Source organism: Mesoplodon mirus (assembly GCF_964341445.2).
Source record: "Mesoplodon mirus genome assembly, chromosome: X".
Lineage (NCBI taxonomy): Eukaryota > Metazoa > Chordata > Mammalia > Artiodactyla > Ziphiidae > Mesoplodon > Mesoplodon mirus.
The window spans coordinates 30,104,341-30,129,952 of NC_138981.1; the positions used below are offsets into that span (position 1 = coordinate 30,104,341).

Below are 25,612 nucleotides of genomic sequence, written 5' to 3' on the forward strand. Positions count from 1 at the left end.
GTGCTCCGCAACAGGAGAGGCCACAACAGTGAGAGGCAAGCGTACCGCAAAAAATAAAAAAAAATAATAATAATAATACAAATGAAAGTATATGCAAAACAGAAACAGATTCACAGATACAATTCCTGTAACTTGAACAAGAATCTTTACAACTCAGCAGGTGAGCTCCAGGACCATTCTCTGAGGAAGAATTTCTTGAAGTATTTCCTATGTGCCCTAAACATTACTTGTCAGTCTCCACGGGGCAAAGGTGCTATTTGTCAGTGACATGATTTTGAAGGAGGTCTAGATGTAATGAAATGCTCTGAGCTCAGAGAACATTTTCTCTGGCCATATGCTAAGCTTGGGAAGTGTATTCAAGACACGTTTCTAATGCGTTTGTTGGAAGCAGCTGCCCTATTTTTATTTTCAAGATTGTATACCAAATATTTCTAAATGATTAACCTATGTTTGTATTTGGGATTTTTCCTGAAAATGTTTCTTTGTATTTGTAATGACCTTTTCCCCCTGGTTTTAAGGAACCTTAGAGATTATTCAACTCGCTTGTTTTGCAAATGTGGGAACTGAGATACAAAGGTATAAAGACACCTGCTGAGGCACGTAACTTGAGCTGTCATATTTAGATTTGGGAAGTGGAAACTACAAACCTCCCTATATGAGGAAATCCTTAACCTTGATGGTTTTCACCAAATGTTTTGGATTCCTGAGCAAAAAGGCTTCCTGCTAATTGGCAAATATACTCCATTTACCCCTACCTGCTCAACAGAGAATAAAACAGGAGGTTTGAAGCTACACACTTAGCTTCTATCCATTTTCTATTAATCTTTATTAGTGAAGACAAGAGCTTAGGGGTTACTAGCTTTTAACAACAGAAGTAGCGATCTTTAATAAGCAGATAATTTCTATAACTTGTAAGGTTTAGGTAAAATGCAGAACCTTTAGGTGTGTTGGGATATATAGTTTGGGCTTTAAGAAACTCTTCACTGTCAGGACTCTAAGAATTATAGGGCTGCTAAAGGGAATGTTATTTCTCCAGACACCAATACTTCAAGTATGATTCAGTTGATGCCCAGTTTGAAATCCTTAATAAAACTTTACTCTGAAAGGCAACTATTCTTAAAGCAAAATGTGTTATATTGAAGTCATTTTTCACTTTGACTTCCTTTATAAAACTAACAATATATCCCTGTATATCTTTGGTACCTTCGGTAAAAAGATAGCATGTAAGCATACAGAAAGAAAAGGTAAGAATGCAGAAATAATAAGGAACCGCAGAAATAAAATGGGAGTTATGGGGCTTTAAATAAAGAGAAGCCCAAAGAGAAGTAAACACTTTTTTCCCAGATGGGCCATGAACTCCAACTTTCAAACATAATTAACATCCCAAGAGTAAGAAAGGGAAGGTTGGAGATACTCAACATCCAAGTAGCATTTTTCTCTCACTCAAAGGTAAAAAGACTTTGCTTTCTTTTGCTCTTTCTTTGTCCTCCATTACAGCAAGACCTCTAATTATTCTAATTTCTAACACCGAGTACTTTCTAAGAGATTTATTGCTGCTGTGGACTATATAATGTTGGTGTCCTCAGGTCTCAAATTAATGTTCAAAATTTCATAAAAGGGATTATCTTTATATAATATCTACAAGTTTTTCCCCCAAGGATAACAATCTCACAGAATGTAAGTTTTGCTGAAATTATGTGGACGTCATATGTGATTCTCATAGTTAATAATATATACAATAATCTGGAAAATATAATCTGGTGGCAGATTAAATTGAAATCTTCATACATGTTTCTTATGCACTTGATCACTTCTCAAATTATTCATATTTTCAAAATTAAAAATGCAAGTTTTGTAGATACAGAATATTTTAGAATGAGAAACACTTTATTTGACTAATCACCATCCTGATGTTGGATAATGTCATCAGTGACTGTGTGTGTGTGTGTGCACGCGTGCACGCATGTGTATGTGTATGTATACACGTAAGTAGAAAATTTTCACTCTATTTTTCTCCCATTTAAAGCAGTTAATCTTTTGTTTGACGGCACTCAGCTATCACTGAGTATTTACTTCTCTTTCTTATACCTCTTGGACAAAATGCAGTGTGATAACGCATGTGGAACAGGTGGCATCTACTTTCCTTGAACTAAATTATGAGATACAATTTCAATTAAAGTATTCTTTTCTCTCAAAGATATTGTATCAGTATTTACTTTCTCTTATACCGTATCTTTGAACTTAATCACTTCTTTTCAATATAAGAAAACCAAGGTAGAAAAGCTCAATAATTTGCCTAGGTTTATAAAGAGTGATTGTAGAATTAAAAATAATAGAATTGTAGAATTGCCAGGAAACTTGAAGAGACCACCCATGTGTCTGGTCAAACTTCCTCATTTCAGTGAGAGAGAAAATTCAAGTCTGAAGCAGTTAAGTGACTGGCTAAAGATCAGATGCTAGGTAGTAACAGAGCCAGAGGAGAAGCTAGGTCACCCAACTGTTGGTCCAAGACCCTTTCTACTCCACCTCACTGACTCATTTATAGCTTGGAGTTTTGTATTTATCTAATTTAGCTGAAGGCAGCAAGCACAGCCCTATGAAACAACTCATGAATACTTCAAGGAACTTGCCATCAAGTGTAAATGAGAATAGTACAGGGAAGACCTGGTAAAGGAACAGTCAGAAAGCGAAATCTTGATTATGGAATCTGAGTCAAAATTTGGAGGCTCAGAGGAGAGATGGTGTTCCAAGTGTGAGGATCAGCAAATGGCTGTACTCATACGGGACAGTGAGAAAATTGTTGGAGAGCAGGAATGGGGTTAGAAAGCAGCATTTACTTGATTCAGAGAATCCATTTTGGGCAGTAACTAGATTGCTGCTTGGGGAGGAATGAAGTGGGAGGCAGAGGAAGGACAGAGAGGGAAGGGGTCAGCAGGGGCTTATTAGGCATAGTTGGTAGAGAGTGGAAGGGTCACTAGATCCTAGTGACTAAATATAAGCTTCATGAGAGCAATGATTTACTTTTGTCTGTTTTGTTCACTGTTGTATCCTCCGTGCCTGGAAGAGTGCCTAGTACATAGTAAACATTCAGTAAATATTTCTTGAATGAACAAATAAATGAATGAGTGAAATACGGGCACCAACAAGACTGAAGTTCTTGACCAAAGGAATAACGTGATAGAAACAGTGTCCAAGGAAGAATATTTTTGTAAATGTGTAATGGATGGTCTCAATATGTAAAGAAAGAGAGCCAAATCCATCAGTATGGAATGACATGATGAAGACTTCAATCAATCAATCCATCAATCAATCAATCAATAAGAACCACAATCACAAGAAGAGAAAGACAGGGCAGAAGGAAGATAAATGGAGGGTAAAAGACATAATGTGGACTTAGATCTGCAAGCACAACGATACCGCTTATGAGTCAATGGAACACAAAGGGAAACTTCAGAATCATTTTTGTTCAGACTCAATTTTTTCTCATTAAAAAATGGATACCTGTGAAATTAAGCGCTAATGTTTTTATATTTTGAAATATAAAAATGGCTTCAGAAACTCTTATGAAATCATGAACAACTGAAATTTTTTAGTATAATATGTCATAGTTGAGGTAAACACAGGGATGTTTCTCCAGGGTACCTTTGGAAGTTTTTTTTTTAAATTGTGGTGACTTTTCACTACAAAATAATGGCGACAGAGGAACTGACTAGATTGGCAATGCAAGCTTATGTGTCACTGATGGTTCGGTACGTAACTCTTCCAGGGTTCATCTATCCTATTTCATAACAATCCCCAATTACTACCTCTACTGTGCTTCTCTCAACTGAACCCTGCCATTCAGTACGGATTGACTGATACCCTTATTTCAACCAAGCGTCAGGAAATAAACTGAATCGCTTTGATGTGAAAAATTACTTCCTCACTTTTTATAAGTGAGTGTTGATAACACATTCTGTATTATTCGAGAGGCCTACTTAAAAGCCAAAACCGTTGATCTGAGTATTTAAATTCTAGAATTTGCAGTACCTCAGATGAGCTAAGGTAACTGTTTTCTACTTGATTAATGACAGCAAGAATTAAACTGCAGTAGCTGGCTTATGGGAAATTGCTGAGAATTAAGAGCCCATATTTTGGCTGACATGCTGTTTGCCGCTTTCAATCCTCCTTTTATTTCATCAAGTTCACATGAAAGAGAGAAAAGGCACTGAGTGATGTTTAGAACAGTTACAGCACCTTTCTTTTTCCCTCCCGAAAAAAAGAAGAACTTTCTTTTCTTTCCTTTATCTACCGATATCTTTCCCATCTCACAAGTTTCATTCCTTTGTAATGACATGTTATGAAAGTGGCCGGTGTCGTTACATATACTCACCTCTCTGAGAGGTGAAGCTGTAGAACGCGAATGGAGCCTCCCTATCTTTGAAAATGCCATCGCCCGTTGTTGCCCACAACTCATCACCGACACATCAATACAAAATTCATGGATCAAATAGGGAGATAAAAATGGGTGTCTTGGAAGCTAGGGTGCAAATTTGGGGGGAAAACCACAGAAATAAAAATAAATCCTTTCCTCCTCCCAGAAATCTGCTCTTGTGTTTCATCCTTTCCCTTATTAAGTATTTATGTGTAAAAGTTAGGTGGGTCTTACCTTCTCCTTCTTCCTTTATACTCTACGGCATAACACAACTGTTCAAAGCTCAGACTCTGGAGCCAGACTCCCCGTGTTCAGATCTTAGATCTGCCACTTACTAACTAAGTGACCTCAGGGAAGTTATTTAGCCACTCCGTGTGTTACTTTCTTCAAATGCAAAGAGAGGATAATAATAGAATCTAACTGTTAGAGTTGCTGAGAGCATTAAATGGGTGGACAAGTCTAAAGTGCCCACGACATTGCACAGTATGTGATACACCATGTAAGTGTGAGTTGCTATCATCATAATTCTGTCATATTACATGCAGATTTTTACAAGAGTGCTTTCAAATGAATAAATTTCATTTATATTTTTTCCTCATTTATAGAAGTAAAGATACTCTATGTCCAAATTTGGGACAACTTAGAAGAGCTATAAAGAAGAAAAATCATCTCCCTCCTGTAATCTTACGACCTAGAGGTAGTAACAACTCCCAGTGTTGAGTGCATTCCACTAGTCCTCTTCTACCTCCCTCCACTACCACTGCTCCTCTAGACACAGAAGAAAACACAAGGTACTTTTATAAAGAGACGTGAATTAGACAAAGCAACGGATTAGAAAGCAGGAAGCCTAACTTCCATTCCCTGTACCTCCCATGCCACTTAGGTGACCCTGGGCATTTCACTCTCTCTCTCTGCTCTCTGCCCCTCCACTGAACTAGTGCAAAACAGGTACAGCAAGAGCTTCACTCTGCCCTCTTTACAGCAATGCTGAGACACTTTCATTAACTTCTCAAGAGAATGCTGCTACGCACAAAAGGGCAAAGTACAAAACAGGTGTGTACAGAACAGCTAAAGGCTTAGTTTACAGGGTATATGGTAACACAATCTGAGAGGAAGCAAAAGGCAGGCAGTTGTTATAATCTCTCCTTGGCTGTGGGAGCTATGGCGAGGTCTCCTTTAAAATATTAATTATAATGTGTTATGGGTATTTAAAGAATGTCCTCACTTATGAATTTAGAATAATGCCAGAGAAAGAATCCCATAATAAACAGACGTTAGTTTTATCATTTTTTGAATAACCCTGTGATAAACCAAGAGAGAACACTATGAAATCAGGATAGCTGTGTTCCTCATTTGAATTCACTCTGATGTCTTAATAAGTATGTCTCCTGTGGTTATAACATAGCACCATTCTAATCTCATCTGAACCCTCAAGTATCATCTCCATACCGAGCAAATAAATGATTCATTTATTCAAAAGAAAATAAATCATTCTGAAATTGGGGGATTTACATAAACATATGAGATATTAGCTACTTGTGCTAGGAAAGTGAGGGGAACGTTGCCATTTTAATTCATTTCTGGCCTTTTTTTTGTTGTTGTTCCGGATCTTTTCTTACCTAATGTTGAGAGACTTTTTCCTCAGCTCGCTCCACTTGAAGTTCATGTTATCCAAACGTCTTTGTAACAGAACCGCATCATCAGAACCTTCCAGGGATCTCAGGATTTTTTGGCCATTTTCATCCAGGTTGTGATAGATATCTGTGTGAGCTTCGATTTCTCCTTGGAGGTCCTACAGGGCATCAGGAAGAAGAACACACGCAGAATTACCAAACAAAAGAGACCGGCTGTGACTGTGAATTTGGAGAACTGCAAAAAATAGAATATTAGTTAAAAAGGGATTTCAGTTGCTTCAACTAACAAGAAGATACACCTCCAGCTCACTTTCCTCGGTGTATCATCTCTTTATGTCGTTATGTGGATTGAAAGTGGGCATCTTATTAGGTATGATACATTCATTCCTTGAGATTATGAATTGGAACATAATACATTTATAACTTTATAAATTTCATAACTTATGTCTTCTAGTCCATGGAAAAAACACATTGTTTCATGGAAGTGATAGGAAATAAAACTCCATGATAAAGTGCACCCCAGTGCCAATCACTGTATTACACTACGGGTCAAGTCATATTTTCCAAGCACATAGTAATCTGTAGAATTGACTCGGACCACAAAAGCATGGAGAGACTAATAAACAAGGCTGTACTTGGTCCATAGCACCAGCACATTAATGGGATTTGATCACAGGAGAGAATCTTCTTGACAATACACATTAAGTTCACCTTGGTAAAACAGCATCACACAATTATTACAGCACCAGACATTTATTAGTAAGACTTCCCATTTAAAATACCATCACATTTTTAAGCTCAACAGGTGGAAAGTCCATAAGACTTTGATAAGAAGGGATGATTTCAACCTCATTTGTATATACACAGATCAAGAAAATTATCATAGTAGAGAATCTGACCTTTACATGGTATGTCTTCCTGTGTAACATTTTCAGCTTGAACCGGGGACTACAGCACTGATCCTGCTGCATAGCAATCCTGAGAAAACCCAGCGACTGAAAGAGCCCTGCTTTAAAATGCCAACTTTGCTTACATTCTGTTGACAGAATGAATTTCAGACCACAGGCCTCACCAGTCAATAATAATAAACAGCCACTTTGTACTCCTCACTAAACGGCAGCCAGGCCTGTGGATGTGGGAGGGACCTCAAAGAGAGGAGGCCTGGAATATGCAACTGATAGTTTATATTAAACAGCCAACTTTTCTTATCATTTTGCCATTATAAGCCAGAGACATTATAAATTCATTTTCTATATGTGTTTCCCTCCTTGTTCCCAGCAGAACGGTCAAAGCCAAAGGAACATTCCTCAGAGAGCTGCCGGGTACCAGCATTCCTTTCTGCCTACACAATGAATGGAGGCTTTGTACATTATCTGACTTGCTTTTAGAGATTTGTATGCTTCTGTTTAACAAGTTTAAAAATTCATTCTGAAGCTCCGAACAACTGGATTGATCTGTGTAACTAGAAAATTCCCCCCTGCCTTTCTAAAATTGAATTAAATTACTCTTCTAAAGTAAGGAAGGAAAAGTGGCAGCAATAACATGTTACAAAGTCTGAAGAAGTGGCCCGTGTTTTCAGTCGCAGCCTCTTAGATGCAGGGAGATGGACGATGAATGTCTCCTGTCACTATTTCTGGCAGCCAAAGTATCACCAATGGACTCTAAAGAGAATTCTGTCTCATTCCCTTCGACTGGAAGACAGGAGGGGAATATGGATAAACCCCATCTGGAGTTGAAAGACTAGAAATACTAAAACATATCGAGGAGCATCTATCTTTATCCCATCAAAAACAGGCTTGTTTTGGAAGGAAATAGCCTGATTCTGAAACTAGCTGATGTGGTAGAAAACCAGTATTGGGCTTCTTGCTGAATGGAGCTTGATCAAATATATATCCAATTTATCTTTGTGTACCTACATGGAAAAACATACCCTGCTGAATTTGCTACTTCTTCAGTGAAAGAGAAAATTGAGGTTAATATATCTAAATAATTCAGGAATAAAACCCAAACAGATCCAAGTTATCAAGACAATGCCCCCACTTCTCTCTTTTACTTTACTTTTCTTCTTGTTGTATGTGGTTTGCTACCTACAACTTGGCCTCAGAGTACACACTTAAGGAATTAAGACCAAACCTTTTGTTGTCAACAAATTAAGATATCTTGACTAATACAATCAGCTTTCTACATTAGCATGCATATAAATTATAGTACATTTGAATTTTTATGTCCTGCATTTATAGCAGAGACCCAGGTTCAATCAATAGTTCCTTAAGATTATGTGTATCGTGAAGTCATCAATACTTTGCTGAATAAATGAGAGGTCTTCCCAAGCATAAATAGGATGTTGATTCATGAAATTTGCTAATTTTCATCTTTGCCACTTACGTTGCCCTGAATTTAAACATCTTTGTTGTATCATCGAGAAAGAAATGAATATAAAATTGATAAACCAGTGCTTGTTGAGGACTGGTTATTTGTCTAGCCTTAGCACTGTGGGAAATCTAAGAGGAAGGCAAGAGACAGTTATGCCTTTACTTTTTCGAAAATCTAGTATGCACTTTTTGTTTAAGTCATTCATATTATCAGCTACACGTTGAGAATTTCCTGCCAAACCTCATACATACTCGGATTAAAATTTCTCCCCTTGGAAATTCAGAAGTAACTGAAGTCAAGTCTTAGCATTGGCAGGAAGGTAGCTCTTAACTCAGTATTCCTTCTCTACTTTATGATGGTAGCGTAGAGCAACAAATGACACATGTATAGTAAAGGGCTTTACCGTTTACAAAGCACTTACACATGTATCGTTTTACTTATTCCTACTCCTTACCCAGTGAAGTACATAATATTTTCTCTGTTTTACAGATGAGAGCACCGAGGCTCAGAGATGTTTAACTGACTTGCCAAAAGTGTTAAATGTGGGCAATGGATCCAGTTCTTTTGACTCTAGAAGATCTTAGGCTGTCTCCACACACCATTTGCTGCTGTAAGCACTGGCTATAACAGACAGTAGTTACTGAAGCTGAACAAGGCTACTGCTAACAAGAGGAAAAAACAACTACTGAGGTTAAAGGACACGGAAAGACGGCATTACTGATTTTGATTAAACTTTATCCACGTGGATTGATTTGTTCAAAATGAAAAATGGAATCCTGACTACCCTTTTCACTTTTCATTTTGCAATTGGGCATCTGGGACCACCTGTGAGCAAAAATTATTTGCACTGAAAAAGTCTGCTACAGAATATCCCCGCTGCCAGAACAGAAATTCTCCCATCAGTAATTCACTCCTTTGTCTAAAAGAGTCATGTGAACATTACAGGAAGTAATGACCTGACATATCAGCATAAACGTAGTTTGGCCATGCTCCTCTGGGCTGGCGGGCTGGCAGGGATTCCGTCAAGCTACAGGACTCAGGTAGGTTGCTCTAAAATGCAGGTGAGTATCGGTGAGGACCATAAGGCTTTCTTTAGGAAGTTAGCCTGCTGTAGTGGAGATATTTTAGTACAAGTAGGCAGCATGAGTCCTAGGTGGGGAGGGAGACATTGACAGGGCACTTAGGAAGGAACACACTCATATTTGCATAAATTACCATGATGGCATTTATCCTAAGATTAACCTTAGACTCAGGGGCCCCAGAAAAGCAGGAGGTTAGGATGGAGAATCGAGTTCTCAGAGGAGACCCAATCTGGACAAAAAGTAATTTTCACAGATATTTTTAAGTAGTTTTATTTCACTTCTGACCTAACTAGAAAAGATCACTCAAGCCTTAGTTGCTACGATCAATGTAAGTTTTTTCTTCTTTTTGTGACTGTATTCTTTAGGAAGAACAAAAACTAATGAATAGGGAAAAAGGATTTGTTACATAACAACAGAAGCAGCAGCAGCAACAGCAACAACATATATACGACTTCCTTTACAACAGACACTGTCTAAAGCACTGTATATACATGAGCTCATTTAATCCTCTCAGTAACTCTCCAGGGTGGGCATTATTCATATCTTCTCTTCACACATAAGAGAATGAAATTACAGAGAGGCTCAGTAAAAAATGCACAAGGTCACACAGCTAATAAACCATGCAGCGAAATTTCAAACCCAGGCCGTCAGACTCCAGGGACTGGGCTCTTACCCACTAGGCTATATCACCTCTGAGTCTTTTCCTATTAATTAAAAAATGTTTCCTATTAATAATACTCCTGCTTAAATTTCAGCAAATCTAGCACAAGGCAGACTAACATTGTTTCCAGTACTCAAAGAGTAACTTTACGGTCTTATTAATATGGAGACTGTTAAACATATCTAAAGTAGTGGACAGATATATCCAATAAAAGAGGGAGAGCATAAAATAATTGAGAAAATGGGTGCCAATGGAAAAATAATATGCAGCCCCTCCCTGCAGAAAGAGACATATAGCCTAGAGTTATGTATAATTATGGAGCAAATTTCAACTGTGAATATCAAGAAAGTTTAGATGCGAGGCAAGCAGTATGCTTATATGCTTACAAAGCAGTTTTAGGAGTAGGGAGTACTGTGTTTCCTGGAGAGCATTTTCAAATCTCACCATTCCTTCTTTTCTAAGCATCTAGCCTACTTCTGTCATAAGTCCCCTTTCTCAGCCTCCAGGGAAAACTAATGGGAAAGTGCAGTTAAACAGACATAATTCTAGTCTCTTCCCTCTCTTTCCCTTATTAGCTGCATAAGTGTAAAGACTCTTTAATCTCCTTGGCTTCACTAAATATTAAATAATAATACCTACCTGCTGGGTTATTTTGAATATTACATGGCATAATTTTTGTAAAATATTTTGAACATCATCTAGAACACAATAAGCCTTTAATAAATAATAGCTAATGTAAGGATTTCTATTATAAGAGAATCAGTGTGGGGAAAAAAGTGATAGAAATAGACTTTACAAAGTCATGGAACTTCGTCTGAGCCTTGAAGGATGGATAGGATTGAGAAAGGTGAAGGGAAGAGGAAGAGGGTATTCCAAGTGAGAAAAGCCTGGAAATGGCAAAAACGTGGCAAGGAGTTTGGATTACGAGCAGGTACAATGAACTGCACGACCTGATTGGAATGGACAATGAGCGCTGAGAAGAAACAGGTAGAATATAGCCGATGTCCTTAAACTAAGTAGGATAAAGACCTTCTTCAGGAAGCTACTGAGAACAGAAGTTTATAAAGAAAAGTAAAGGACAAAGATGAGATTATTGATTAAATTTGTACCATCTCATTTAACAAGTAGAATGATCCATGGTGATCGAAAGTAGTAAGACAACCGGGGAAGAATATGAAAAGTCATGAAAGTCTTACTTTTATAAGACGAAAAATAAAGAAGGAAGATGCCAAGAATTAGTTGCTGCTACACACCTCTTTTTATTATCCAAACAAATGGTTATGATACTATTCCAAAACATCAGGGATAATAGATTCCACATATTCTCTTTCCTATGTATATGGAATTATTTGTCTCTTAAAAAGAACTCATCAAATGATAACCTCGGGGCTTCCCTGGTGGCGCAGTGGTTGAGAGTCCGCCTGCCGATGCAGGGGACACAGGTTCGTGCCCCGGTCCGGGAAGATCCCACACGCTGCGGAGCGGCTGGGCCCGTGAGCCATGGCCGCTGAGCCTGCGCGTCCGGAGCCTGTGCTCCGCAACGGGAGAGGCCACAACAGTGGGAGGCCCGCGTACCGCAAAAAAAAAAAAAAAAAGATAACCTCCTTATCTTGAATATAACTGAGGAGTAAGCAATAAAACAAACAAAAAGATGTAGGAAGAATAAATGACCAAATCTCCCCACAAAATTAATCATTACGGACACACCATCTCTAATCTTTTCTGAAAGCAATTAGTATGTGAATAATGATAAGGTCATTAGTTCCTCTTTACTGGTAATTTTTGCCTAATTCAAATAAGCTTAATAGTAAAAAAAAAAAAAAGAAAAGTGATGATCTGATTTCTAAGAACTTAAAAGGTGAGAAACAGAAGATCCAAAATGGAGAGAAGTTATCCTTAAGGGCTAAACTGAGAGCAGCAAGAAGTGACACCTGACAGAGAACCAGAAAGGTGTAAAAGGAGCTGCAGGCACTCAGAGCTGACCAGGGTCACACAAGTGTGAAAACTAACAGCCCTACATATATTATTAGCCCTTGAAGGCATCACCTAACTTTAAAGCAAAGCAAAATAATTAATGTTAATGATCCTGAACAAGGCAGAAAAAGGCAGATTTATGTTCAGTGAACTCTAAGAAGAATGTAGTGTATGTAAAACTCTTTAAATGAATTTACCCAACGTAGTTATTCTGAAAAGGTGATGATGCTTTAAAGAAGTTAAATAAAACAAAAAAAAAACATGCAAAAGTAAAACTCCCTTAGCTTGGTTACCCAACATGATTTGTTAAACATGGGCTCTAAATACTTGAGGTTTTGGAGTATACACACACACACACACACACACACACACACACACACAGAGTCCATCATGAGAACAGAAATTGAGAGTAAATCTTTAGAAATGTTGATAGCAATCTAAAAATAAAAAGCATGGGCTTGCATTTTGTGTCTGGTTTTTGTAATTTTTAAAAGTAATTTATTGCGTGTTACAAAAGTATCAGTCTGTTATGGATTGGAAATTAAAACTAGGAAAAGCAAAACAGAATTATCCTTCCTAATGGATTTTTGAGAAGCACCCATATAAAGGAACTGGACCCACAATCTTGACTTTATAAGGATTCTAATCTAACCGCCAGAGGTTCCTAACTCGCACAGGAAATGCAGCTGGATACAGATTCACAGTGGGTGTGACTCCTTTTTTCTCTTCTATATGTGGCCATTGCAATTCTTTTAAAAGCAGGAGAGTTGTCATCCCGAGATAAACAAGAGTTAATTTGAGGACTGCCATTTGGCTTGGAGCCTGGTTGCTCTAGGTAGATAAGGAGTGTGTTTTCAGGTCCACTGCATCGCAATGCATCTTAAACGAGCAGCTATGGATTTAGGAGTCCACAGGCTTTGCTTTAAAAATGGCTGTTATTAAGGTCCTCAAAGACTATTATCCTGCAGGGTTTGTTGTCTTTGCTTTCATATCTTGTTCAAAAATTCTCACATTTAAGCACCAGAACAGTGGAGAGAAGGGGTATGTTCTCCTGCCTCAGTACATTCCCAGGTGCAAAGCTTTACTTCAAAATCTAATCTTTAAAACTGCCCGGCCTAGGGTGGATTACCCCAGAGGAAAAGGAGCAAAATCCCATTTGTCAGACTGCCTTAAGCAATCCCAAACTCCGGTAACACGTGATGCTTTCTCTTCTTGTCTGACCCTCTGGTTCACTCTATTCTGAAAATTACTTTTTTAAAATTGAAGAGCTCATTTCAGATATACTAGATTGGATAAGGGACGTATCTTTTTGCTTCTGCATCTTGTTTTTCCTAGTTTCTTTTTATTCTGTCACAGTGCAAAAGAGTCTGCATACTTATTCATCACACAAACATGCATTAGGTACCTATTTTAACTCCAAGATTTCAATAGGAGCTGTGGGAATACATACGACGTAAGAAAGGTGGAGTCCCAGGCCTTAATTCCTGCCTTCACTCCTCCCTCCCTTCCTCCTCCCCTCCCTTCTTCTCTTTCCTTCCTCCCTCCCACTAATATTTAATATATTAGCACCCAGGTCTGCAGTGGTAAAAAAAAAAAAAAAAAACCCAAACCTCTGCCTTTTTGATGTTCACAGCATAAAAGGATAAAAGGAGAAATAAGATGAACGGGGGAGAAATATGGGAAACAGATAAACAAGTATTCAATAAAACAAGCAAATGCTCTGGAGGTAACAAATAGGGGGGCTACGATAAGAGTAATGGTGTACATATGGTGGTGACGGGTGCTCTTCGGTTATGGTGGTCAAGGAACATCTATGAGAGAAGGTTCAGTGTCAGCTGAGACTTGAAAGATGAGAAGACACCAGTTATAGGAAAACCCAAGGGCACAGAAGTCCACCCAAGTAAGAGGGCAGACCTTTGCATCAGCTCTGTGATAGGAAAGATCTTGGTTAAAACTTCCCGAGAAAGAAATGTGGCTGGAAATGAGGTAAGAGAGGCTTCAGATAACGTGGGGCCTTGAAGTCCCATGGTAAGGAGTTTGAATTTTATTTCGAGTGCAATGGAAAACAATAGAAGCTTTTAAAGCTGGGTAGTGACATGTTATCGTTTAGGTTTTAAATGAATCACTACACTGCTATGTGGAGATTAACGAAGGCAGGAGAGGAAACAAAAAGACCAGTTAGAGGCCAGGGCCTTTAATCCAGGCAAGAGATAAAGGTGGCCTGGACTAGGGTGACTGTAGAAGGAGAGAAGTGGACTGATGTGAGATATAATTTGGATGTTGGATTTCTTACACATACTAATGGACTGGATGATGAGAATAAAGGAAAGGGATACCTCAATGGTAACTCCAAATTCTTGACTTGAACAACAGATGGTAGTGTCATTTACTGACATGGTGAAAGCCGTGGGAAGAGTCAGTTTTGTGTTCTAGTCACATGTCATGCTTTAAAATGACTGTGAATCATTCAGGTGGAGGTTTCAAATACATATGTGAAACTCAGAGTGGGGGTCTGGGCTGACTTTAAGAATTTGGGATCATCTGGCTTACTGATACTAAGACCATAGGAATGGGTAAGCATACTTAGGGAGAAAGAAGAGAGAGAGAGAAGAAAAAGGGCCCTTGGACCACGTCCTGAGGACTGCCAACATTCAGAGATTAGGTAGGGGTAGACCACCTAGCAAAGGAGACAGAAAAGGAGGAGCCAAAGAAGTAGGAGAAAAACTAAGAAATTATGGTGTCATAGCAACCAAGAGAGGAGGGGGGGTTTCAAAAAGAAAGGGGCAGGCAACAGTGTCAAACACTGTTAAGAGGTTGGTTACATTATTAGAACAGAACATTGTCTGCTGGATTTGGCAACAAGAAAGGTCACTGGTCACCTTGATAAGAAGAGTTTCAGAGGAGAGGAAGAAACAGATGTAAGAGTAAGAAGACTTAAGGAGGTTAACTGAACACACGGAACTACTGAAAAGTTTACCAAGTTTAGATGAAAAAAAAGATAGCACCTGAAGGGGGATGAAGGATCAAAGGGAGGGTTTGGGGGATGATTTTCTAACGTTTGTTTTATGTTTAGAGTTTATACTCTACGTGGGGAATCTGATTTGAAGCAGCCGAGGAAGAGCTACAAAGGTCCACATAACTAAAGTGTACATAAAGACGTGAGTATGTCTTAAAGCCTGGAGTGGATGGGGGTAATTAACACAGATTGGGACAAAGTACTGCACAGTGGAAAGGGCCCAGTCTTTAGTGTCATAAGATCCCTTAAGATTCTAAAGTGCCTCCAGTGGCTAGTTATGTGACTTGGCACAAATTATAAAATACTTCAAAGCCTGTGTTTTTCCAACCATAAATAGGGCTAATAATATGTACCTTATAAGGTTTAGGCAAAGATTAGATGAAGTGATGTGGGTAGAGCATCTAAATGCTAACTTAATGCCTGATCTACTGAGAGCTTTCATTAAAACTGTATCCCTCCGGACCCCTCTCCCCTTCCTCCATGACTCCAAGCTTGATAGCCAAGAAGACGTGGGGCCATTTCAAGGAAAATGAATACCAAATGCACAGGGATGAGAGCCAGAAATGTCGGCAGGATCTAAGAGGTAGTGGTGCTGTGAAGGGTCAACAACTGGGTTCAAAGGGTACAGAGTGGACATTGAGAGCTTTGAAAGCAGCCTGGCGATTACATGTGATCCTATAATGATAAGATCCCACTGCAGGTTCCAGTGCAGGCATGACATAGTCAAAAAAAAAAAGGATTTGAAAATGATTATTTAGGGGGCAGTTTTCAGGGTAAATGGCAGCAGGGAGAGAATGGAAACAGGAAGTTTGGCTGACAGGCAGCCCCAGCCATTCATGAACCGAAATAGCGGTGGCTCCAGAAACAGAGAGGACGTAAGGAAGAGGGATGCTATGCTCCTGGAGTGCTCATAAATTATAGAAATAGCTGCATGTGTGACTCAATTTCATCCTTCTCTTGCTCTACCTTTGGAAGGTAGAATTCGGCCAAGTGATAACTACTCACAAAAGCATTTTAAAGATAAAAATGTTATTTTAAGTTTCATAAGGAGCAAGACAAACATTATACATGCTGTGTTTCCAACACATATGCACACACCCACCTCTTAGTGCCAAGTAAAGTACAATGACAAGGCTAAGGCATTGATACCAAAGCTGCAAATAGGATCAGGACACTCCTACCTAAAATATATCCTATTAGGCATTCCCAAAATATGCAGGAGTAAGTTTTAAAGGACACAAAATACTGAGAAAGGGTAGGTAGAGTAATACTGCATTGGATGTTTTTAAAGTTAAGATGCCACGGACCCAGTGGGGAACTAATGTCTGTATTCATTTGGCTTAGTATTTGAGTTACAAAAAAAGAATGGCAGGCCTTCATAAAGTTGGTGACAGAAGATAAAATCAGTCCTTAGACAGGCTGAGTTTTCTTTTTTACTAATATATCTAAAATTCATTTAAAAGACCCATACTGTGTTGCAATACTTTTTCAGATATTGTTATACTGCTTCATTGCTCATAATTGGGTGAGCATTTCCTACATGAGACATCTTTCAGGAGATCACTGCCAATGGTCATCTTGAAAGGTCTTTATACGTAAGTTCTAGATTGCACATTTAATTCATAGAGACAACCACATACGAAATGTTGAGGGTACTTTCCATTTTGTATTATGTATTATGTGCAGGAATCAGCCTGTTTGAAGATAACTATCCTTCTCTGAGAAAGACCAGATGGGCCTTTTTGACACTGCAACATTTATTATTGCAGAGCCATGATGGTGGTGGTGGGGGGGTGAGGGTGGAGTAGAGGGATGAAGTGGGGCAGGAAACTAATACTTAACACCTCTTATAAATCCTTTACATCAACTCTGCAAAGTAGGCTTTCTCAGCCCCCAACTGAGGAAACTATAATTCGGAGAGATGAAATAACTTGTCCAAATCCCACAGCTCTCATGTGGCAGAAGCAGGATTACAGTACAGATCTGTCTGAATTTATGTTCTTTTTTTTACTGCACCCCCCATTCCTCCCCTACCTCTCAGATAGAAAGCAAGTGGATTCTGACTTGGGCTACAGGTAACGCAACACAATAATTAACTCATTAAGGCATATGTGAGCTATTTGGATTGAGAAACATATTGCAATTCTCTGAGTAGAATAGCTAGGCAATGGAATTATTCTCCAGCTAGGTATTAACTTATTCATTCCTCCTCAGTCAACTCAGAACTAACACCTTTCATCACAGTGAATGGCTCTAAACAAACAGAACACATTCTTATTCTTAAAATAGGCAACTATCTTTCCATGGACCAACACACATCTGGTTATGTTTATTTATACAAATTGTACTATGTATAGAGTTAAAAGTTAGAAAAGCTCTTATTTACTTAATCTCTTTGTCACAGAGCTATTTTTTTCCTCTAGAGAAACACTGTAGTTCAAGATTGTGTATTAGAAATAAGCAATTAGTTGATGTCAAGTCTCATCTTATCCCAACAGCAATCTGTGAGAAGGCAAGAACATATGGCAAAGTGCCACAATTATTTTTGATAATACACTAGAAATCATAAGAGCCATGTAGCTTATTTCCTCTGGCTTGTTTTAATTATAGATGTTGTAAATGCAGAACAACAACTTTATTCTATCTCCCACTCCCCAAAAAACCCTCATAATATCCTGCCACAACCACAAAACAATCCTGCACTGAAGTAATTGTTTAGGAAAGGTTAATGATGTAATAAATCTAAGACATTTCTATATTTTCTTTCACTTTAAATAGGAGGACAATTTCCAAGTAATTTACAAACGCACATTGGACACAACTGTATTCATTTATGGGTACTCAGCCTAAAGCTTAGAAATATTACCTTTAATATGAATTATAGGTTTCCATAAAGTTTGAATGTTAAAGAAGGTTCTAGAAAAAGGATGTTAACTCAAGTCCTGCTGACATAATTGGGTCTGATTCCCTGGTGTTCCTTGGTGAGTTAATTTCTATCTACTACCAAGTAGACCAAATTACTTCTTCTGGAGAGTGTAATGGTTCTTCTGTGCCTAGGGAGTTACTTCACCCTATCTAGCCTTCTTCTCTCATGGAATAGAGTGGATGGTGGTGGGAGAGAACAATTACTCTTTCTTTAGTCTATAAGGGAAAGGAAAAAGAAAGGGTTAAGTAAGTGGCCATTAATATAAAGGTAGGTAACACGGGCATATCTGCCAAAGGAAACATGACATAGATGAGAAAACTAAATTTAAAAAAGTATCTGGTAAAATATCTTGGATACTTTTTTATTCCTGGAACCTACTGTGCTGAGCCCAGAAACTCATTCATGAGTTTTCTATTATATACCTACTAATCCTTCCCAAAGCATTCAGTTCAGAACTGAACATCTTACTGAAGCAATCCCAGGGCATTCTAGGCCTTTGGCCATGAGACAATGCTTCTTTCATCTGAGAACATGTAGATTTTAAAAAGCTATCATTTCACCATAGAAGATATACAGATGGCCAAGAGGCACATGAAAAGATGTTCAACATCATTAATTATTAGAGAAATGCAAATCAAAACTACAATGAGGTATCACCTCACACCAGTCAGAATGGCCATCATCACAAAATCTACAAACAATAAATGCTGGAGAGGGTGTGGAGAAAAGAGAACGCTCTTGCACTGTTGGTGGGAATGTAAATGGATACAGCCACTATGGAGAACAGTATGGAGGTTCCTTAAAAAACTAAAAACAGGATTACCATATGATCCAGGAATCCCACTACTGGGCATATACCTAGAGAAAACCATAATTCAAAAAGACACATGCACCCCAATGTTCACTGCAGCACTATTTACAATAGCCAGGTCATGGAAGCAACCTAAATGCCCATCGACAGATGAATGGATAAAGAAGATGTGGTACATATACATACAATGGAATATTACTCAGCCATAGAAAGGAACGAAATTGGGTCACTTGTTGAGACGTGGATGGATCTAGAGACTGTCATACAGAGTGAAGTAAGTCAGAAAGAGAAAAACAAATATCGTATATTAACGCATGTATGTGGAACCTAGAAAAATGGTGCAGATGAACCGGTTTGCAGTGCAGAAATTGAGAGACAGATGTAGGGCACAAACATATGGACACCAAGGGGGAAAGTGGCAGGGGGGTGGTGGTGGTGGTGTGATGAATTGGGCAATTGGGATTGACATGTATACACTGATGTGTATAAAATTGATGACTAAAAATAAATAAATAAAATTGATGACTAATAAGAACCTGCTGTATAAAAAAATTAATAAAATTAAATTAAAAAAACAAACAGAAAAACACAGGCTGCTGGGTCCCAACCCTGGAGTTCATGATTCTGTAGGTCTGGAGAGGCGCTCAAGAAGTTGCATTCTAACAATTTCCCAGGTGATACTGACACTGCTACTCTAGGGATCACCCTCTGAGAATTAACCACTGGTCTAGCATAATGGTCCTTAATCTCCTGGAGGTCATGAATGCCTTTGTGAAAATAATGGATCCTCTCTTGAGAAACCTGCACAAATATTCATAAACACAAAATATGACCGATAATTTCATGGGCTTCTGAGACCCACTAAGAAGGACTGGAGAGCAGCAGCCTACCTCCACCTCCTAGAAATACAATGAATTAATGAAGACAACATATCTTTCAAGTACCATTTTAATAGAAAACTCTCAGGAAAAAGAACACATCAAAAATGTCACTAAAGGGCTTCCCTGGTGGCCCAGTGGTTAAGAATCCCCCTGCAATGCAGGGGACACGGGTTTGAGCCCTGGTCCAGGAAGATCCCACATGCCGCGGAGCAACTAAGCCCGTGCGCCACAACTACTGAGCCTGCGCTCTAGAGCCCGTGCTCCGCAACGAGAGAAGCCACCACAATGAGAAGCCCGCACACCGCAACGAAGAGTAGCCCCACTTGCCGCAGCTAGAGAAAGCCCGCACGCAGCAACGAAGACCCAACGCTGCCAAAAATAAACAAATAAAATAAATAAAATTTATTTTTTCAAAAGTCACTAAAATGTGATTTTTGCTTACTTATGCATCTTGGAATTAGTCATAGTGATCCCAGGCACAAAATGACTAGATTTGGGGAAGGGGGCACACCAAGAGGCAGCCCTTGAGGGCTAGAAGGAAATTCCTGTCACTCTAAGCACATTCGAGTAATCTGGCCCTTTCCCATTTTGCCCTGCCATCCTCTTGGGAAATAAATATCAAATAAAAGAGGGGTTGGTGGGGAACATGATGGAAAAGGGGGGTGGGGCATTCAGCCAGGGGCCTGGGGAAAGACACGGAAGTTGGTACCTCTGGGAAAGCGTAGCTATGGCTCTAGGATCTCTGTCCAGTACCTCAGTGAACCAGTTCAAGATTGAAGAAAGAGATAATTAAGAATGTGCTTAAAAGGAAACCAAATCGGTTGTGCTACACAATGATATGAGACAATCCCTGTTGGAGAGAAGGAACATTTTGACTTCACGCTTTACCTAAGAATCTTCCTCACATGCCTTCCATAACCCAGCAGTATAGATGTTTTTACATGACCCTGAAAAGAAAGCAGAGGTGTTCTTTATTTCATGCAAGGAAAGCCCTCGTTCCTTTAAAGAACCTCAGGCCTGTTCTGCCTACATACATGAAGTCAGCAACATGAGGCCAATATTGTATTATTAATCTTGGCAACTATAAATTCAAGTGATGGCTCTGAGGCTGGGAAACAAAGGCCCGCTGAGTGGGAAAGCAGAACTCTGCCTTCAGCTTCTCGAAGAAGTGAGAGCGCTACAGGCAAAGCTCTCTGTAATCATCTGGGGAAAATACACCTCTGAGTCAAAGAAGATTTTCTGCTACTGCACGGGACTGTTTTGCCTAAAGCCAGGAAAACTCTGTCTGATGATAACGTTTTAGCTGCTGATTCGTCACCTGCCTTTGATTCCTCTCAGCAAACTTTTATTGGGTCTCATCACGGGCACATTTACAGAGCAATTTCCATGATGATAAAATCTCTTCAAATGAGATTTAAAATGTAATTAAAGGGCAGATTTGATGTGGTAAAGGAGTTGTTGTGCAGTGGCCATACATCATCATGCCACAGAGTGCTCATTCAGCTAGCCTATGGCACGACCCCAATTTTGCTCTGGTAAGATTACATGTCCTTGTTTCATGCTAGTGGCTTGATTAGGGAAAATTTTAAAAAAAAAGAAAGATAAAACAGCCTCTCTACTGGAGAGACAAGTCCATGAATATGAGTTAGATTTCTGTACCCTCCTCCATTCATTCTGTATCTTAGACTTCAGAGGCTGCAAGAAACTCCTCAGATACAGAGGCGAACACTGACAAACTGACAGGTGAAAGCTGGAAGGATCTGCTTGCCTTGAGAAGTGGATCTCCGTAAATCCCAGGGCCTGTTCTCATGGTTTTAAGGGCAATCGCCTGAAAAGTGGAAACTACAGGTTATAGCTCCCTGAATGGATGAATGCTTGCTTCTGGAAAACTGCGTGGAGCCTGAGAAAGCAAGAAAATATTCCTTGAGCAGTCCATTTTTGAAACCTCAAAACTAACTGAGATTATTCTTTGCTATAAAATCAATATGATTTTAAGCTTTGGAATTTCCCAAACCCCCAAATATCTGGCCTACCCAGATCCAAAATCATAAGTATCCTCAATCATGGTATTTACCAAATGATATGAAATGATTTTTTTTACTGGGCTACTGGTTTATATTCTGACAGCCAACCATATAGTATGACATGGAAATCATATTTTTTAACACGCAGGGCAAAACAAAACTTTCAGAAGATCAGATTTCAGATCTAAGATCACAGTTAAATAACAGGCTGGAGGCACTCAGAAGAGGATTTGGGCCTTTTAAACACCATATGTTCATTACCTTCTCTTTTCAACATATCATGATATTCACAGGAAAAAAAATGCCATATAATGCCTGAGTTACACAGAGCACTGAGAGTTTCACTAATTTTTTTCTGTGCTCCTCTCTCTGCCTAAGTGAAATATCCCTTTGGGAACAACACTTTGTCTATGGAATCAAATTTATCTTTCTGATACTGGGAGTTACAAAACAACTCATGTGTTTTAAAGTATCACTAAATGTATCGAATTAAATTATAATTAGTAAACATAATTTGAGGGTCTTTAATTTAAAGATGATGGCAAATTCTTGTCAACTAGTTATCATGCTTTTAAGTGTAATAATGTTTTCATAGACAAGAGTGAGATACTAGCAAAAATAACATGCATTTTTGAAGAGAAAATGGCGACTGTATCTTCGAAATAAAAGCAGCTTATACGTCTCTTTAGTCCAATAAAAAAAAACTCACAAGTTAATCTACAAGTTTCACCTCCCTTATCGAAGATGCAAGGCCTATTTTCAATTTGCTTTAATAGCAAACAATTCATGGAAAGTTTGATTTCACTATAACAATAACCTCTTTTAGCCAAATAACCCTTGTCAACCCCTGGATAAAATTTTCTGCCAAAGAATTCCCCTACTTCCCACTCACTACCAGAGATAAAAGGCCTGAAGAGACGGCACCATTCTCTGTAGGACTGTTTGCCTGCACTCACTCAGTCAGCCAAGCTTCCACTGCCTAATTTCATTGCCATGGCAAGTCCTACAGGGTAACTTGGAGAGCAGCAACCTCTATTACTTCTCCAAACATCCCACTGCTTCCAATTACCAATTACCACTGATTTCCTGTTATAATCAGTAGCCTTGAAACTGTTTTAAATGCAGAAGAGAAAATCCTAGGCAAAATGGGGAACAAAAAAGAGTTTCCGTGTTTCTGAAGAGTGGCATTGTGCCCGCGTGATTGTTTTTCATCAGTTTTGACTTCTCAGAGAGGCAGTATTTCTTTTCATTTATTTCTCTAGGCTGACATTTCTTTTCACCAAATAGTTAATGAGCATGGCGCAAATCTGGCATTGTTCCTTTTGACATCTTTACTCGTGAAATAAGTAAAAGCAGTCCCCAACTTACAAAGAGTTCTGTAACCAAAAGTCATTTGCAAGTCAATGGTTCAGAGCCCCAAATTCAAATTTCCACAGAAACAACAGCTATATATGTTTGACACCACGATAGTCACAGCTATTTGACCTCAAACATGGATGATCTAAGTCGTTCTGATAGCACTACTTTGGGTTCTGTGATTTGAGAAGCATACACCTTTTGGGGTACAAAAGGGAATGAAGTATGAAAAGAAAATATCTCTCTTTGAATCCTGACTCCGCCCAATGCAAAACAGTAAGCAAAAGACATCTGAGATGGGCATGACCGAAATGGGCATGTACCTGTCATTCCACCTCCTGGTGCCTGGCCATCTCTACCCCCCATATTTCCTCAGGTCCCCAATAATCCTTCTTTCCTACCTGTTAAAAACTGCACTCCCAGAGCATAGTCCAACCACTTTCACGTTCTGGGAGATTTTTACCTTTTAAAAAGAGGAAGCTGGCAGTGCGCTCGGCGGTCCCCCGATCTGTCTCTTGCTTCAACAGTGTTTGGACGGAACAGACCCAGGAATGCCCTTTGCTCCAGCCTCCGACCACCCTCCAACCTTTTTTCCAGTTGCGAGCTTCGCAATTAGCCAGTCAGCTATCCTTGGTCACCGGGACCGCCAACACCATATTTTGAGCTTAACTTCGTATGACCGATCCCCCACGAGCTCCCAGATTCATCAGAATGATTCCGCCGAGGTGGAGGCCGCCGTCAACCGCCTGGTCAACAGGCATCTGCTGGCCTCCCGCACCTACCTCTCTCTGGGCTCCTATTTCCACCGCCACGACGCGGCTCTGGAGGGCCTGGGCCACTTTTTCCGCGAAGCGCCCGAGGGGAAGCGTGAGGGCGCCCAGCGCCTCTTAAAAATGCAAAAGCAGCGCGGCAGCCGCGCCCTCCAGGACGTTCAGAAGCGTCTCAGGATGAGTGGGGTGAAACCCAGGACGCTGTGGAAGCCGTCGTGCTCGCGGAGGAGAACCTGAACCAGGCCCTTGTGGACCTGCACGCCCTGGGCTCTGCCCGCGCAGACCCCCGCCCCCGTGACTTCCGGGAGAGCCGCCTCCTAGATGAGCAGGTGAAACTCATCCAGAAGATGCGCGCCCACCTGTGACCAACCTCCGCAGGCCGGCTGGTCCCCAGGCGGGGCTGGGCGAGTCCCTCGTGGAAAGGCTCGCCCTCCAGCACGAGTAGGAGCCTCCGGAGCCCAGCAGCCTTTGAGGAGCCCCTGTGGCGTCAGGGCTTCTGCCTGAAGCCCCGCTCTGCAGCCACTAGGCAGCTTTTAACCACCCTGGAGCTCTCTCCCAAGCCTTGGACCAAATGGAAACAATAAAGCTTTTTGCAGCCAAAAAAAAAAAAGAGGAAGCTGAGTTAAACCAAATGAATCTCAAACTGGTAGAATTTCAGAGAGTATAAGAATACAAAGTGAAATATTCAGATGGTAGCAAAAGTGTCTGGGGGCAGAAAGGCTTCAGCCATTCTTGCTAGGAAATCCACAGTACATTGGTTAATACTACGGATTGGCTCACTCAAACCTCTACACTACCCTCCATCCAGTTGAGCAGGTTGGAAATTAAAAACTGCATTTGCCAGACTTCCACGCAGCTAGGGTTCTGGATATGAATTAGGGTTTAATAAGTTAGGGTTGTCAGATAAAATACAGGGTGCCCAGTTAAATGCGAATTTCAGCTAAACGACGGATTTTTTCTTAGTGTAAGTATGTTGAATGCATTGTTTTTGTTTGCTAAATCTGGCAACCTCACATCAATAGATGTATCTGTGAGTGATTTAGAAGGTGGAAGTAGGGTCTGGGCCATCTCTCTGCCCCTTTTGGCTGTTTCTGTCAGCTAGTTTAGTCATAGAAGCATGAGATTTCCCATATCATATTTCCAAAGTATATTCTCCAGCTTCCTGGTTGAAGAAAGGCAGTTGCTAACAGGAGCTACAGAAGTGGTAGCTTCTAGATCTCAACTTCCTGAATCTTAGTTCACAGTTACAGAGTATGCTCTTGAATTCATTGCTTCAGTGGTACTTCAGAGATGGTAGTTCCCTAGGGGATAAGTTAGTTCTATCTGACTTCAGAATTCTGTGCTGGAAGCCAGGGCTAAAATCTGCTCCTTCAGCCTTTCCAAAGATTTAGTAGGCATCTAATCCTCTGTACTAAACCATTCTCTGATTATCATACCTAGAGTAGCTTTTTTTTTCTGAATTGAACTCTGACCCTCAGAGCCAGCTTCTCTATTTGTTTCTAGTACTGGCAGTATCTTCCTTTAGTCAAAGGAAGTTTGTAGCCTTAAAAATCTACAAACAATAAAACTCTATGGTTTTCTCAACATGGCTCTCTGTCACAGCCATGTGATCTCCCATAAAAGGGCGGTAGGAAGTGAGGCAGGCAGAGGGATTTGTATCTCTGGATTAATGTCTTATTTGTCAAGAAAA

The 25,612-nt window shown here is 39.8% G+C and overlaps 1 protein-coding gene across 2 annotated transcripts in view; it reads right to left on the reverse strand.

The window, feature by feature from the left end:
- The window catches only part of DMD (dystrophin), a 2,064,872-nt gene that overhangs the window by 374,529 nt on the left and 1,664,731 nt on the right, over nucleotides 1-25,612 (reverse strand). For both annotated transcript variants that reach the window (XM_082609524.1, XM_082609523.1), the window contains exon 56: nucleotides 6,034-6,206. In XM_082609524.1, the coding sequence (XP_082465650.1) occupies nucleotides 6,034-6,206 (173 nt within the window). The remainder of the gene's footprint in view (nucleotides 1-6,033; nucleotides 6,207-25,612) is intronic.